The sequence below is a fragment of the Mytilus galloprovincialis genome, chromosome 8 (assembly GCF_965363235.1).
Source record: "Mytilus galloprovincialis chromosome 8, xbMytGall1.hap1.1, whole genome shotgun sequence".
Taxonomy (NCBI): domain Eukaryota; kingdom Metazoa; phylum Mollusca; class Bivalvia; order Mytilida; family Mytilidae; genus Mytilus; species Mytilus galloprovincialis.
In genome coordinates this window covers 27,370,507-27,387,384 of record NC_134845.1, presented here as the reverse complement: position 1 = coordinate 27,387,384, position 16,878 = coordinate 27,370,507, and the positions used below count along the sequence as shown (strand labels likewise).

The 16,878-nt window shown below is 35.5% G+C and overlaps 1 protein-coding gene across 1 annotated transcript in view; it reads left to right on the top strand.

The window, feature by feature from the left end:
* The window catches only part of LOC143085453 (E3 ubiquitin-protein ligase HERC2-like), a 154,300-nt gene that overhangs the window by 11,844 nt on the left and 125,578 nt on the right, over positions 1 to 16,878 (top strand). The window contains exon 3 of the mRNA XM_076261800.1: positions 6,334 to 6,451. Within this exon, the coding sequence (XP_076117915.1) occupies positions 6,334 to 6,451 (118 nt within the window). The remainder of the gene's footprint in view (positions 1 to 6,333; positions 6,452 to 16,878) is intronic.

Below are 16,878 nucleotides of genomic sequence, written 5' to 3'. Positions count from 1 at the left end.
TGATATAAGTAGTTGACAGGGTGGTTGGCAATTGATCATGTGTATTATGAAAGGTAGATACAATGATCATGAGGATGATAAAAGTCTCCTTGTTGTTTCTCATCCATATTAAAAAAAATAACTGAAAGGTCTAAATACTCTTATTGTCCAGTCCTTTAAAATCCACAGGCCTATACATTTTGTATGACTGTACCTACTATACTTTTCTAGGAATATCATTGGTTAATAGCAAACAGTTGGAGACTGTGTATATATTTAACATTTGGTCAGTGGTGTGTTTTTTTTTCTTTACAAAGGGCATAGAAGAACAAATCTGACATTTACTTTTCACCAAGACAACAAATGAAAATTTTGATAAACAATTGAAAATAAATACAGAATACACATTAAAAACTAATATATTGTTATTGCTGGCATTTATTATTGTGTAGACTAATGCAAGTATCTATAGGTAATTTAAAGACTTGATTACTTTAATAGGTCACTATTCTAAATACAATGTATATCTATATGAGGTCAGTAAATTCCATATTGGGTGAGAGCAAATTACGTCAATAGCAAACTGTGTAACCAGAGAGTGTATATACATATATGTCTCTGGTGTAACTAATAACGGTAATATGGTTGGACCATATGGGTACATGCCAATGGTTATGACCATTTGTGTATGGTTCAAATACTCATATGGTCTGGAAAATATACATTATCATATTTAAGAATTGAATGCTTCTTTTTGTAACTTCATTGGGGTGTAAAAGCGTTGACCGAAGTACATTTTGTATGAAGCACGGAAGCGCTTTATTCTAAAAGTGTGCGCATGGTCAACGCTTTTACAACCTTATGAAGTTACAAAAAGAAGCATTCATTACTTATAATTACATTTTTTAGCTAGGATCATGAAAACATGAATTTTATCATTTTTTTATTTAATTCACCTATGCACTTTATTGTGGGACTTCGTGTTATCATGAATGAAAAGTTTTATTGAGTAATGCAATTGCTTAAGGAATAACATGTGATGTGCAGTTAGCCAAATGAGAATAACGTATTATAGTGAAACATACATCTAATGTAATTATATATAAATAAACTATAAAACTTTCGAAATATTAAGTTTCAAAGATATTACGATTGAAAAGTAAAATTTTGCTGTGCTTGAACACTTATAGTGTCAGTACAATTTTTCCAATCAACTTAAACAAAGATAGTTATCAAGAGATTTGGGGTAGACTTATATTGATGTAACTTTACACAGTTGTGAGGAAATGCCTTATGGATATAATCCTAGTCCTTCATGTTAAAGAGGAGATAATCAAAACTTATTTTACCGCGCAATATATGATTAAAGTTGTTATCTCAAACGTTCTGAAGGGCTAGATGGATATAAATGAAACTTTTTACAGTTTTGTTGAAATGTCCCTCAAAATGTGCAGAAAAAGATAATCTTGGTCCTTCTCTTGAATCTTGAACTTATCCAATTTACGTACAGTTACTTTGATATCGCAACATATGGTAACATTTTATGTTACATTCTAGTCCTCCTAAATGACTAGATGATATTGATGATACTTTATGCATGTGTAAAACATTACCTGAGGTTGTCAAATAAGGAATATATTCCTTGTCCAATATGTAGGAATTGTGCAATAAAGTTTTTTGGGGGTTAAGGCAGTGATGTAAAGCAACACCAATCATTCAACAGGATTAAGGGGAATTTATTGAAATTGTTTGGCAGGGAGTATGGAAAGTATCCTCTTATGAGTTGACTCACATTGTTGGAGTCACTGGATTAGACTTACTTGGTCATTAACTTTGGTAAGATCAATTCATAGTTCTTGGTACATTTAGTGCTTAACTTTCTTGGGTATAAGCTGTGAGGCAGAATTTCAATTAGGAAATAATGATATTTCCACATGCATTGTAATAATAAATTAGAAAATATTTCTAACGTGGTACATTGTTGTGTACAACTCTTGTTTTCTACAATAATGTATGGTAAACTCATTTGTGATGTAAAACAAAGACATAAAATAAGTAGGTTTGATGTCATAACAGAGATAAGTTGTTTCACAGCGATACTGAAAACAATTGTTGTTATTGTATACAATAGAAACATAACTATTATTGGAACTTTTTCAACAGGTAAAAAGGTTATAAGAAACAGTTTGACCTAGTTGTAGCTAATTATAGCACATTTCTAGATGATCTGGTACAGTTGAGGGTTTAACTTTGTAACAGTCTGACTTACTTGAAAACAGAAAAAAGAGGGGGGGGGGCTTTCATGGAAGTTGAATAAATATTTCATTAACATATACTTAGTTAACTTAGTTAAGGCCACACCAAATTAATTAATAGTTCTTTGAGATTTTACCCAAAAAAAATGGGGCGAGCGAGCGAAATTTAAATTTATATTTTTAAATTCTTCGCCTCAAATTTTGAAGAAATATGGAGCGAGCGACATTTTTTTTCTCTCAATTTTTATATCTTTTACCTAGAAGAAGCAACTGAATTTTCAACTCACTTAATTGAAAGGGGACATAATTTGATATAATTAAATTATCTCCCTTTTTATATGTATTTCAACTTTCTGCATTCTTTTTTATTTTGTTTTGTTGTTTGTATAATTAACACTGCACAAATATACACTTTTGAACATATTTTTTTATGCATGAACTTTATATGGCTATCTGCTTTTAATATGCACTGCTTTCATCTGTAGTATATGCACCTTCTGGTCCTTAGACACCCTCTGTAGTATGCTAGCTAGCTTCTTGTAACATAACTGCATGGTGTGTGTTTTGTGTTTATGCATATGAATCACTAACCAGTCAATCCAAGCACAGTGGAAACTGGGGGTTCTAGCTAGTGCTACTTTACAATTAAATAAAATAAATTACACCAAAACATACCAACATGGAAATACCTACATAACCTACATTTATAAGCCTATGTTATAACTAAGATTGCAACTAGATGCATCATGGAGTCTATAATCCTGCAATAGAAATGCATTCTAATGACCATCCTTGATCAATGTTTGAGGCCCAATCAATGATATCAGAGTAAAGTCTTTGTGGCCCAGTGAGCTGTTTCCCAGACAAGGGGACAGGTTTATCAGGCATGTGTAACTCATTTTGTGAGCTCATGAGTACCGAAAATGCATTAATTCCACTTGGTTTTGAATTTGATGCATCTTTAGTAGCAGTAGATCCATCATCAATTGTGAACTGCACATATTTAAAGTTTAGGTCATTACATATTGACCATACCATATTTTCGTCAGATATTTCGATACTAGAATCATCGAAACTGTTCGACTTACTTATTTGTATCATGTATGGTTTTAATATTAATAATCTCACTTTGTGCATCGCTACATCGTTCAATGGCTTCTTGATATAGTTCCCTGAATGTCCGACATTTTGTTTGTGTTGCCGTATTTTTTAATATGTATGCCTTGTTGTTATTTTTGTCTGAATGTTTCACCACAGAAACAATCAGCACGTTTTCCATCTTAAAGTTTGCAAATTTTTTTATCAGAGACAAAAATATGCTTGACAAATGACAAACACTGCATATTTTCAAACGCTTAATTGATAAAGATGTTTTTTTAATACCGGAATCGAGTTCGTTGAAAATGCGGATTTATTTTCGACGTGCGGGAATTTTATTTTTATTTTTATTTTTTGGTTTTGGCAGGTGAGGTGCGGGAAATTTATTTTTATTTTTTTATTTTAATTTCGGCAATTTAGATGCGGGTTTTCCAAAGAACTACTAATTAATTTGGTGTGGCCTAATGGCCTTTTTTAGGGAAAATTCTGTACAAACTATCACAATTCAATGCAATTTACAAAAAATGAATCAGAAGGACTAGAGTCTCTAGTTTTCAATATAGTAAATATGTTTATAAAAATAAGAAGATGAGGTATGATTGCCAATGAATCAACTATCAACCAAAGTTCAAAGGAAGTGGATTTAAGCGAATATAGGCATCTGTACAGCAAAAAAAAGTTTGGTATTACAGAAATTATTATGAATTCCCGCTACAATATCCTTTTTAGAAAACATTTCTTGCATGACCAACTTTGTTTTACTCCTTCCTCTCAGCAATATAATTCTTTCCTACTCTTGTGTAAGTTTCTAATTACATGTGTGAGTATCACACACCAGTCAACACTAAGTTTGAATCCTGCATTAGATAGGTGCACTCAACAGTCTCAACTCCAATCCTAATTGAATAGGATAACTCCAATCCTAATTGACTAGGATTCTCAGTTTTCCTACTGAAGATTGTGGTTTAATCTGGGTATTCCCTCTTCCTCCACCAATAAAAACTGACTGCCACGTAAAACCACAATAGTGTTGAAAAAGGTGTTAAACACCAATCAATCATTCAACTACTCAACTAGATCTGTGTTTAAACCTCTGTTAAATTAATAAGATTACTTGAGTAATGATAAGTACTATAGAAATTGTGCAACTTTTAAGATGAAAGAAAGCCTTTGTAATTATTTATATAATAATAAAACTAAGTTTAGTGAAACACATGGCCTTGTATTAAAAGCTAATTGTGGACAGATTTATTCAAAAACAGAATATTGGGATTGTAAGAAATAGGTTACTGTGACTTTAGTTTTATGTCAGCAAAACTGGGAATAGGTTGTCCTTCTTGAACTTTTAAAAGGAAAAAGTATAAAATATGTTTCTTTGTTGGAAAATTCTGCACCAATTTACATGTATACATGTGAATAGTACAAACAAACTTATATTAAGGCTTGACATCAAAGAATGACAGCATCATATTTATATTTTGATGATTTGTTTGAAAGTGAGACATAAAACAATAGTAAGGATGTTATTACAAATCTAATTAGCTACACAGACACTTGGTTATTGGCAGAACTGTCAAAGTTGATTATACTATACTATAGGAAGGATACACTTACTTTGTTTTTCACTTGAAGAAGGTAAATGATTCATTTCTTATATAATACCTTTTTGGATTTTGAAAAAAGTGAAGAAAGATTTAAATGTAGAAAAAAAAGAAAAATTTCTCAGTTGTTAAAAAAATGTGTTTTCATAGGATTACCATAGCAGCATATAAATGATATATTGTTGAAAAATTACAATCTGCTAAGTAGCAACTGTTTTCTGAGTGTCTGTGATAATGTAAAAGTTTGAAGTTTTATTCAATTTCAAACACATTGATTTAAGAATTAGAAAGCTGTCAATTCATGTTTATCTTTTCAATATTATTAAATTTTAAAATGGGAACTTGCCAACACCAGCACATGAGGCTTTTGTTCAATAGGTACTTGAACTTCATTGTATATATATCCATAATTATAGCAAAGTATACAACAACCTCATCAGTAACTAGCCAATAGATCAAGCAGAATCAAAACAACACATTGACAATAACATGAAATAGTGATAAAACAGTAGGTTTACATTTGCTGGTTCTTGATTCAATCAAATGTTTAAAGCAGGTACTCTGTTGATATTAATTAATTGGCAATATGTGTAATAAGCTTCCATTCAAGGTGGTATGAAAAACAGCAGGTCAGTTATCATTTAATTAAGTTACAGAAAAATAACTAATTGATTAACGTATTTCAGGAGTTATTCCCCTTTATAAAGTGCTGAAATATGTTTTTGATTTATAGCAGTAAAGATCTTTGATTTGCTGTTAAATAAATACACGACCTGAAGTCTGTGTGTTTGATTGAATCTTATAAAATAAGAAAATAATAATTGCAGATCTACATTTAAGACAACTGATTTCATTTACAAGAAATGTAAAACTTCTAGGATAAAAATCTTACTATCTTTGATTGAAATATAGTACATTTATACTAGCTTCATGTATCTTTACTTTAATGAAACTGCAAAATTTTCTTTAACCTAATTACTATAATAAATACATAAAGAATTCTACCTAAATGAAGTATTTTAGTAAGAATAATTGATTAATTTTAATGATTAATGTGAAATTATACAAACACACATTTATACTAAGTGAAGATAAAGTTTTAACCTAATGAATAATGGAAAAGATGCAATATTTAAATTATCAAGTTGTTACTTTGAGGGGGTGGGGTCGTCTAAATCTGCTGCTTACTATCTTATTGAGCATACATTTACAGAATTAGTGGTACTCATAATTTGGGATGTCTGTGGAATGCTATATATATATATATAGAAAGATAGTTGCAGAAATAAGGACAGATGACATGTATGAGAATTTTTGATAATAAAGGAGTATACAATGATTTCAACTTTGAACATAGTTTGTTAGAATTCCTAGACTAATTTATGTTTTATTTATTACAGGAGATCTTTGGGAGGGATGGTCTAAGTCAGCTGTGGAATGAACTGGTGAGGGATGGGGAAGTTGTTGTGAACAGTAATGACGGACTTATGAACGGTAGTGGTGTCCTGGCTCGTAAAGGTATGTTGTACACAGATACCCTTACCACATCTAACTCAACTAGTATCAGGTAAATAATTCTTATAGATATACACAAATTTTTGAGTTGGTGTCCATTTGGGAAATTAGCCCGAACATTTTATCATCAAACAATACCACTAGGAACCTCCAATAAGACTATATACTATATGCACCTCACTGTAAATTTTATATGTAACAGTATTCTGATGACGCCTATCTATAGGTGAAACCTGTCGACCAAATAAACAGATACTTTGTGGTAATAACTTGAGTGTTGTTGTCTTTATTGTCAACAGTAACTACAATGTACTTGAGCACAATTGCCAGGTTGACTGAACCATTATTATTTAGTGTTTTAAGCTCACCTGGCCTAAAAAGCCAAGCTAGCTTTTCTCATCACTTGGCGTCCGTCGTCCCTCGTCATTAACTTTTACAAAAATCTTTTCCTCTGAAACTACTTGGCGAAATTTAAGCAAACTTGGCCACAATCATCATTGAGATATCTAGTTTAAAAAATTTGTGCGGTGACCAGGCCAACCAACCAAGATGGCGGCCATGGCTAAAAATAGAACATAGGAGTGACATGTAGATTTTGGCTTATAACTCTGCAAGTGAAGCATTTAGAGCAAATCTGACACACGTTAAATTGTTTATCAAGTCAAGATCTATCTGCCCTGAAATTTTCAGAAGAATCGAACTAATGGTTGTTGGGTTGCTTCCCCTGAATTGGCAATTTTAAGGAAATTTTGCCGTTTTTGGTTATTATCTTGAATATTATTATAGATAGAGATAAACTGTAAACAGCAATAATGTTCAGCAAAGTAAGATCTACATATAAGTCAAATGACCAAAATGGTCAGTTGACCCCTTAAGGAGGTATTGCCCTTTACAGTCATTTTTAACAGTTTTGATAAATTTTGTAAATTTTTGTAAATTTTAACAAAATAGTTTTTGTAACTTATGGGCCAAGTTCATTATAGATAGAGATATTTGAAAGTAGCAAGAATGTTCAGTAAAGTAAGATCTACAAACACAATACCATCACTAAAACACAATTTTGTCATTAATCCATCTCTGTCCTTTGTTTAATATGCACATAGACCAAGGTGAGCGACATAGGCTCTTAAGAGCCTCTAGTTACTGGATTTGCCTAACTTTTGCCATATTCATGACAGTGTTGTATACCCAGTTAAAGGATTGAGTTGGGTTAACTTTAATCATATATGCAATGTTACTAGCAGACTTAATATCAAATGCGCAGCCTTTGTCATATTGGGAAAAATTTGAAAAAACGGCACATATTATTCTTTACAGATGTTCATGTGCATTTTTCAGTGGATCATGTCAGGTCTTATGTATTTTTTGTTTGTTTTATATCAGACTTATTGTATTGAATACCCATCACAAGCATCTGTGGTAGGTCATGAAAGCCTGAATTGGCAGCTGGATTGACAGTTTATGATATGATATGTGTATACTTGTAGAGTAAGCATATCAAGGATCTATCTTTATAGTGAAGAACATCATGTACTCTGATTCTTAATGATGATGCAGTCTCCTTGATCCTGTCAATGTTATTTACAATTTTTGAGTTGTTAGAGAGATTACATGTGGTAATAATTACATAATATGTGAGATGTAGTTCCTAATTTCTGCCATAGATCAGACATGATGATGATCTACATGAAGGAGTTCTGCTGACTGTTATATTATCAGTTGTAGCAACAGGAGCCAAGTCATTTCATTGCAGCTTATAATTAATATGGTTACTATACAGTTGTCACAGTTTGATGCTGATGAGGTTTATTTTTAGAACTGTGCATTGTTTCTGGTACGAAAATAGTAGGCAAAGTATGTTTTCATTAGAATATGGGTTATGCCTATGTTTGACTTGGGAAAGAATAAGAATATGCATATCGTTGAATGATTATCACACTGCACATGAGATATACATGTGTCATTCTTTGGACATCTGTGCTCAACGACATGTAAATAAAAAATTACCAAAAGCAATCAAATAAGATGAGGAATGATTGCCAATGAGAAAAATCTCAACCAAAGACATAAAGATGTAGATATTCACAACTATATGTGTGGCCTTCAACAATGAGCAAAACCCATGTACATATAGAAGCAAATAAATGACAAATTGATAGACTCTGGACGGCACTAAGCCTACAACCATAATGATTCAGGAAGTTTTTTTAACATCTCTTTTTAGGTAGACATATTTTGATTTATTTAGTTTACAAAGCATATCATAATAAAGTAATGGTCAGTCTTAAATTTTTAGTTCGATGATCCAAGACTAATAGATTTTTTTTATGAAATAAATTTTTAATGAAAAATTAACTTAATTTCTGTCTGAAATAAAACAAAATGTTTTGCCCTCTCGTTGAAGTATAAATGGAAAGTCTAAACAAAAATTGTTTTCCTTACCTTGCAAACTCAAGAAAAACAAAATCAGAAAAAACAAAATTTTGTTACAATAATATTTCATAACTGCATAAAATAACAACTTCTAAAATGAGAATTTGAGCAGTACATTTATAAGTACATTTTAAAGTCAGAAAATCCATAAATAAAATGACCCCATGCAATTTTATTTCATCTAAAAGTGCTGCTTGTTAACTGAATGGGTTTTAGCAGGGAGTAAACTTTTGACATAATAGTAAAACTATTAATAGCAATTTTTTTTATCTTTAATATCTTGTTTGATGTGGCAAACCTTCGTAATCATAAGGTGTATGTTATTACCTGTTTTTTGTTTTACTAGATAATAACACTCTATGATTGTTTTCTTAAAATAAACATCCTAGGAGGGAGGCTGTTGAATGTTATCTTTCATTCATTGATAATATGAATGGGTTTAATCAGGATGAACTGTACTTATGGCCAAAATGATCATATCCATTGTTCTAATTAGTTAAAATTAAATTTATGCATGCATAAAACTATTATATTAACACATTTGAAAACATTTTACAAAAAAGTTTCATTGCTTTTTCTAATTCTCTCAAAACAGATCTGTTTTCCCTCTGTTAATTCTATTTCAGTCTTGTTGATCAATGAACTTTTGAAATATACAGGTTGTAAATTGCAATTATTCTTCTGTTTTATTCATTGTCCTCCACCCCATCCTGCCAACTTCTATTTCAATTTAATATCAAACCATGCTGTCTGGCAATGAATACTCTCTTGCATTGGTCACAAATATATATAGTATTATCCCTTCATCTCTTTTAACCCTTTAACCCCCAATCCCGCCTGTAGGCGTGATGGCGACAACCATTCTTTGATGGCCCGTATGACCCTCCATACTTTTTTTGAACTGCCCCAGCTGAACTGTCATGATAGCAGGGACTTCAACCAAGTAGTTCATGGTCCATCAACTCTTCTCAGATGTCTGTTCATGAAAATATGGCACTTTGAAAGCCGTTTAAGAGTTCAAAATCGGAAAAACATGAAAAGTAGCCAAAATCCGGTGGGGGTGGGCATCTTTTGATGGCCACTACGTAACTGGAAGTGACTGTTGGCAAAAACTATTATCATATATGCATGCATAGGTGGTATAGGAACACGACGAGGTATACTATGGCCAATAGGAATCTAGTCTGTAAAATCTAGGTCACCGTTTTGTCAAAAATCCATAAAAACGGACATTTAGGCAGACCTGACTTGACAATAATAATTCCCAAGCAAGACACTGAAGTCCAATATACTCCCAGCTAGCATGAATGGACTACTGTAACTATAGGGTAATACTTGAATGACAAAAAAACACAGTCGTGTCAGTGTTCACCTCTCAAGGTCGTTTTGAAATCGGAAAATAGACGGAAAATCACCATTTTTCACTGGGGGTGGGTTCAAACCCACGAGAAAATATTCCACCTCCCACCCCACCCCCCACCCATGCCATCCGCCCCCAAATCCCAATAAGTAGTTTAATAGATGAGCATCAGTTACAGCATCAGGAGTTTGCTCATTTGCATATAATTTGCATATGTTTGCAAATTTTCGAAAATGCCTGATTTTCCAAAAATGTCTTGGGGGCGAATGAGTTAAAGTAAAAATATTTTTTTCACGATTTTCAACCTGTAAAGAGTGTTTTGGTCAGTTTTACACCCCAAAACGACCCTCAAACCCAACAGAAGCCAAATTAAAAAAATTCGATCAAATAGTTTAACCCTTTAACCCCCAATCCCGCCTGTAGGCGTGATGGCGACAACCATTCTTTGATGGCCCGTATGACCCTCCATACTTTTTTTGAACTGCCCCAGCTGAACTGTCATGATAGCAGGGACTTCAACCAAGTAGTTCATGGTCCATCAACTCTTCTCAGATGTCTGTTCATGAAAATATGGCACTTTGAAAGCCGTTTAAGAGTTCAAAATCGGAAAAACATGAAAAGTAGCCAAAATCCGGTGGGGGTGGGCATCTTTTGATGGCCACTACGTAACTGGAAGTGACTGTTGGCAAAAACTATTATCATATATGCATGCATAGGTGGTATAGGAACACGACGAGGTATACTATGGCCAATAGGAATCTAGTCTGTAAAATCTAGGTCACCGTTTTGTCAAAAATCCATAAAAACGGACATTTAGGCAGACCTGACTTGACAATAATAATTCCCAAGCAAGACACTGAAGTCCAATATACTCCCAGCTAGCATGAATGGACTACTGTAACTATAGGGTAATACTTGAATGACAAAAAAACACAGTCGTGTCAGTGTTCACCTCTCAAGGTCGTTTTGAAATCGGAAAATAGACGGAAAATCACCATTTTTCACTGGGGGTGGGTTCAAACCCACGAGAAAATATTCCACCTCCCACCCCACCCCCCACCCATGCCATCCGCCCCCAAATCCCAATAAGTAGTTTAATAGATGAGCATCAGTTACAGCATCAGGAGTTTGCTCATTTGCATATAATTTGCATATGTTTGCAAATTTTCGAAAATGCCTGATTTTCCAAAAATGTCTTGGGGGCGAATGAGTTAAAGTAAAAATATTTTTTTCACGATTTTCAACCTGTAAAGAGTGTTTTGGTCAGTTTTACACCCCAAAACGACCCTCAAACCCAACAGAAGCCAAATTAAAAAAATTCGATCAAATAGTTTAACCCTTTAACCCCCAATCCCGCCTGTAGGCGTGATGGCGACAACCATTCTTTGATGGCCCGTATGACCCTCCATACTTTTTTTGAACTGCCCCAGCTGAACTGTCATGATAGCAGGGACTTCAACCAAGTAGTTCATGGTCCATCAACTCTTCTCAGATGTCTGTTCATGAAAATATGGCACTTTGAAAGCCGTTTAAGAGTTCAAAATCGGAAAAACATGAAAAGTAGCCAAAATCCGGTGGGGGTGGGCATCTTTTGATGGCCACTACGTAACTGGAAGTGACTGTTGGCAAAAACTATTATCATATATGCATGCATAGGTGGTATAGGAACACGACGAGGTATACTATGGCCAATAGGAATCTAGTCTGTAAAATCTAGGTCACCGTTTTGTCAAAAATCCATAAAAACGGACATTTAGGCAGACCTGACTTGACAATAATAATTCCCAAGCAAGACACTGAAGTCCAATATACTCCCAGCTAGCATGAATGGACTACTGTAACTATAGGGTAATACTTGAATGACAAAAAAACACAGTCGTGTCAGTGTTCACCTCTCAAGGTCGTTTTGAAATCGGAAAATAGACGGAAAATCACCATTTTTCACTGGGGGTGGGTTCAAACCCACGAGAAAATATTCCACCTCCCACCCCACCCCCCACCCATGCCATCCGCCCCCAAATCCCAATAAGTAGTTTAATAGATGAGCATCAGTTACAGCATCAGGAGTTTGCTCATTTGCATATAATTTGCATATGTTTGCAAATTTTCGAAAATGCCTGATTTTCCAAAAATGTCTTGGGGGCGAATGAGTTAAAGTAAAAATATTTTTTTCACGATTTTCAACCTGTAAAGAGTGTTTTGGTCAGTTTTACACCCCAAAACGACCCTCAAACCCAACAGAAGCCAAATTAAAAAAATTCGATCAAATAGTTTAACCCTTTAACCCCCAATCCCGCCTGTAGGCGTGATGGCGACAACCATTCTTTGATGGCCCGTATGACCCTCCATACTTTTTTTGAACTGCCCCAGCTGAACTGTCATGATAGCAGGGACTTCAACCAAGTAGTTCATGGTCCATCAACTCTTCTCAGATGTCTGTTCATGAAAATATGGCACTTTGAAAGCCGTTTAAGAGTTCAAAATCGGAAAAACATGAAAAGTAGCCAAAATCCGGTGGGGGTGGGCATCTTTTGATGGCCACTACGTAACTGGAAGTGACTGTTGGCAAAAACTATTATCATATATGCATGCATAGGTGGTATAGGAACACGACGAGGTATACTATGGCCAATAGGAATCTAGTCTGTAAAATCTAGGTCACCGTTTTGTCAAAAATCCATAAAAACGGACATTTAGGCAGACCTGACTTGACAATAATAATTCCCAAGCAAGACACTGAAGTCCAATATACTCCCAGCTAGCATGAATGGACTACTGTAACTATAGGGTAATACTTGAATGACAAAAAAACACAGTCGTGTCAGTGTTCACCTCTCAAGGTCGTTTTGAAATCGGAAAATAGACGGAAAATCACCATTTTTCACTGGGGGTGGGTTCAAACCCACGAGAAAATATTCCACCTCCCACCCCACCCCCCACCCATGCCATCCGCCCCCAAATCCCAATAAGTAGTTTAATAGATGAGCATCAGTTACAGCATCAGGAGTTTGCTCATTTGCATATAATTTGCATATGTTTGCAAATTTTCGAAAATGCCTGATTTTCCAAAAATGTCTTGGGGGCGAATGAGTTAAAGTAAAAATATTTTTTTCACGATTTTCAACCTGTAAAGAGTGTTTTGGTCAGTTTTACACCCCAAAACGACCCTCAAACCCAACAGAAGCCAAATTAAAAAAATTCGATCAAATAGTTTAACCCTTTAACCCCCAATCCCGCCTGTAGGCGTGATGGCGACAACCATTCTTTGATGGCCCGTATGACCCTCCATACTTTTTTTGAACTGCCCCAGCTGAACTGTCATGATAGCAGGGACTTCAACCAAGTAGTTCATGGTCCATCAACTCTTCTCAGATGTCTGTTCATGAAAATATGGCACTTTGAAAGCCGTTTAAGAGTTCAAAATCGGAAAAACATGAAAAGTAGCCAAAATCCGGTGGGGGTGGGCATCTTTTGATGGCCACTACGTAACTGGAAGTGACTGTTGGCAAAAACTATTATCATATATGCATGCATAGGTGGTATAGGAACACGACGAGGTATACTATGGCCAATAGGAATCTAGTCTGTAAAATCTAGGTCACCGTTTTGTCAAAAATCCATAAAAACGGACATTTAGGCAGACCTGACTTGACAATAATAATTCCCAAGCAAGACACTGAAGTCCAATATACTCCCAGCTAGCATGAATGGACTACTGTAACTATAGGGTAATACTTGAATGACAAAAAAACACAGTCGTGTCAGTGTTCACCTCTCAAGGTCGTTTTGAAATCGGAAAATAGACGGAAAATCACCATTTTTCACTGGGGGTGGGTTCAAACCCACGAGAAAATATTCCACCTCCCACCCCACCCCCCACCCATGCCATCCGCCCCCAAATCCCAATAAGTAGTTTAATAGATGAGCATCAGTTACAGCATCAGGAGTTTGCTCATTTGCATATAATTTGCATATGTTTGCAAATTTTCGAAAATGCCTGATTTTCCAAAAATGTCTTGGGGGCGAATGAGTTAAAGTAAAAATATTTTTTTCACGATTTTCAACCTGTAAAGAGTGTTTTGGTCAGTTTTACACCCCAAAACGACCCTCAAACCCAACAGAAGCCAAATTAAAAAAATTCGATCAAATAGTTTAACCCTTTAACCCCCAATCCCGCCTGTAGGCGTGATGGCGACAACCATTCTTTGATGGCCCGTATGACCCTCCATACTTTTTTTGAACTGCCCCAGCTGAACTGTCATGATAGCAGGGACTTCAACCAAGTAGTTCATGGTCCATCAACTCTTCTCAGATGTCTGTTCATGAAAATATGGCACTTTGAAAGCCGTTTAAGAGTTCAAAATCGGAAAAACATGAAAAGTAGCCAAAATCCGGTGGGGGTGGGCATCTTTTGATGGCCACTACGTAACTGGAAGTGACTGTTGGCAAAAACTATTATCATATATGCATGCATAGGTGGTATAGGAACACGACGAGGTATACTATGGCCAATAGGAATCTAGTCTGTAAAATCTAGGTCACCGTTTTGTCAAAAATCCATAAAAACGGACATTTAGGCAGACCTGACTTGACAATAATAATTCCCAAGCAAGACACTGAAGTCCAATATACTCCCAGCTAGCATGAATGGACTACTGTAACTATAGGGTAATACTTGAATGACAAAAAAACACAGTCGTGTCAGTGTTCACCTCTCAAGGTCGTTTTGAAATCGGAAAATAGACGGAAAATCACCATTTTTCACTGGGGGTGGGTTCAAACCCACGAGAAAATATTCCACCTCCCACCCCACCCCCCACCCATGCCATCCGCCCCCAAATCCCAATAAGTAGTTTAATAGATGAGCATCAGTTACAGCATCAGGAGTTTGCTCATTTGCATATAATTTGCATATGTTTGCAAATTTTCGAAAATGCCTGATTTTCCAAAAATGTCTTGGGGGCGAATGAGTTAAAGTAAAAATATTTTTTTCACGATTTTCAACCTGTAAAGAGTGTTTTGGTCAGTTTTACACCCCAAAACGACCCTCAAACCCAACAGAAGCCAAATTAAAAAAATTCGATCAAATAGTTTAACCCTTTAACCCCCAATCCCGCCTGTAGGCGTGATGGCGACAACCATTCTTTGATGGCCCGTATGACCCTCCATACTTTTTTTGAACTGCCCCAGCTGAACTGTCATGATAGCAGGGACTTCAACCAAGTAGTTCATGGTCCATCAACTCTTCTCAGATGTCTGTTCATGAAAATATGGCACTTTGAAAGCCGTTTAAGAGTTCAAAATCGGAAAAACATGAAAAGTAGCCAAAATCCGGTGGGGGTGGGCATCTTTTGATGGCCACTACGTAACTGGAAGTGACTGTTGGCAAAAACTATTATCATATATGCATGCATAGGTGGTATAGGAACACGACGAGGTATACTATGGCCAATAGGAATCTAGTCTGTAAAATCTAGGTCACCGTTTTGTCAAAAATCCATAAAAACGGACATTTAGGCAGACCTGACTTGACAATAATAATTCCCAAGCAAGACACTGAAGTCCAATATACTCCCAGCTAGCATGAATGGACTACTGTAACTATAGGGTAATACTTGAATGACAAAAAAACACAGTCGTGTCAGTGTTCACCTCTCAAGGTCGTTTTGAAATCGGAAAATAGACGGAAAATCACCATTTTTCACTGGGGGTGGGTTCAAACCCACGAGAAAATATTCCACCTCCCACCCCACCCCCCACCCATGCCATCCGCCCCCAAATCCCAATAAGTAGTTTAATAGATGAGCATCAGTTACAGCATCAGGAGTTTGCTCATTTGCATATAATTTGCATATGTTTGCAAATTTTCGAAAATGCCTGATTTTCCAAAAATGTCTTGGGGGCGAATGAGTTAAAGTAAAAATATTTTTTTCACGATTTTCAACCTGTAAAGAGTGTTTTGGTCAGTTTTACACCCCAAAACGACCCTCAAACCCAACAGAAGCCAAATTAAAAAAATTCGATCAAATAGTTTAACCCTTTAACCCCCAATCCCGCCTGTAGGCGTGATGGCGACAACCATTCTTTGATGGCCCGTATGACCCTCCATACTTTTTTTGAACTGCCCCAGCTGAACTGTCATGATAGCAGGGACTTCAACCAAGTAGTTCATGGTCCATCAACTCTTCTCAGATGTCTGTTCATGAAAATATGGCACTTTGAAAGCCGTTTAAGAGTTCAAAATCGGAAAAACATGAAAAGTAGCCAAAATCCGGTGGGGGTGGGCATCTTTTGATGGCCACTACGTAACTGGAAGTGACTGTTGGCAAAAACTATTATCATATATGCATGCATAGGTGGTATAGGAACACGACGAGGTATACTATGGCCAATAGGAATCTAGTCTGTAAAATCTAGGTCACCGTTTTGTCAAAAATCCATAAAAACGGACATTTAGGCAGACCTGACTTGACAATAATAATTCCCAAGCAAGACACTGAAGTCCAATATACTCCCAGCTAGCATGAATGGACTACTGTAACTATAGGGTAATACTTGAATGACAAAAAAACACAGTCGTGTCAGTGTTCACCTCTCAAGGTCGTTTTGAAATCGGAAAATAGACGGAAAATCACCA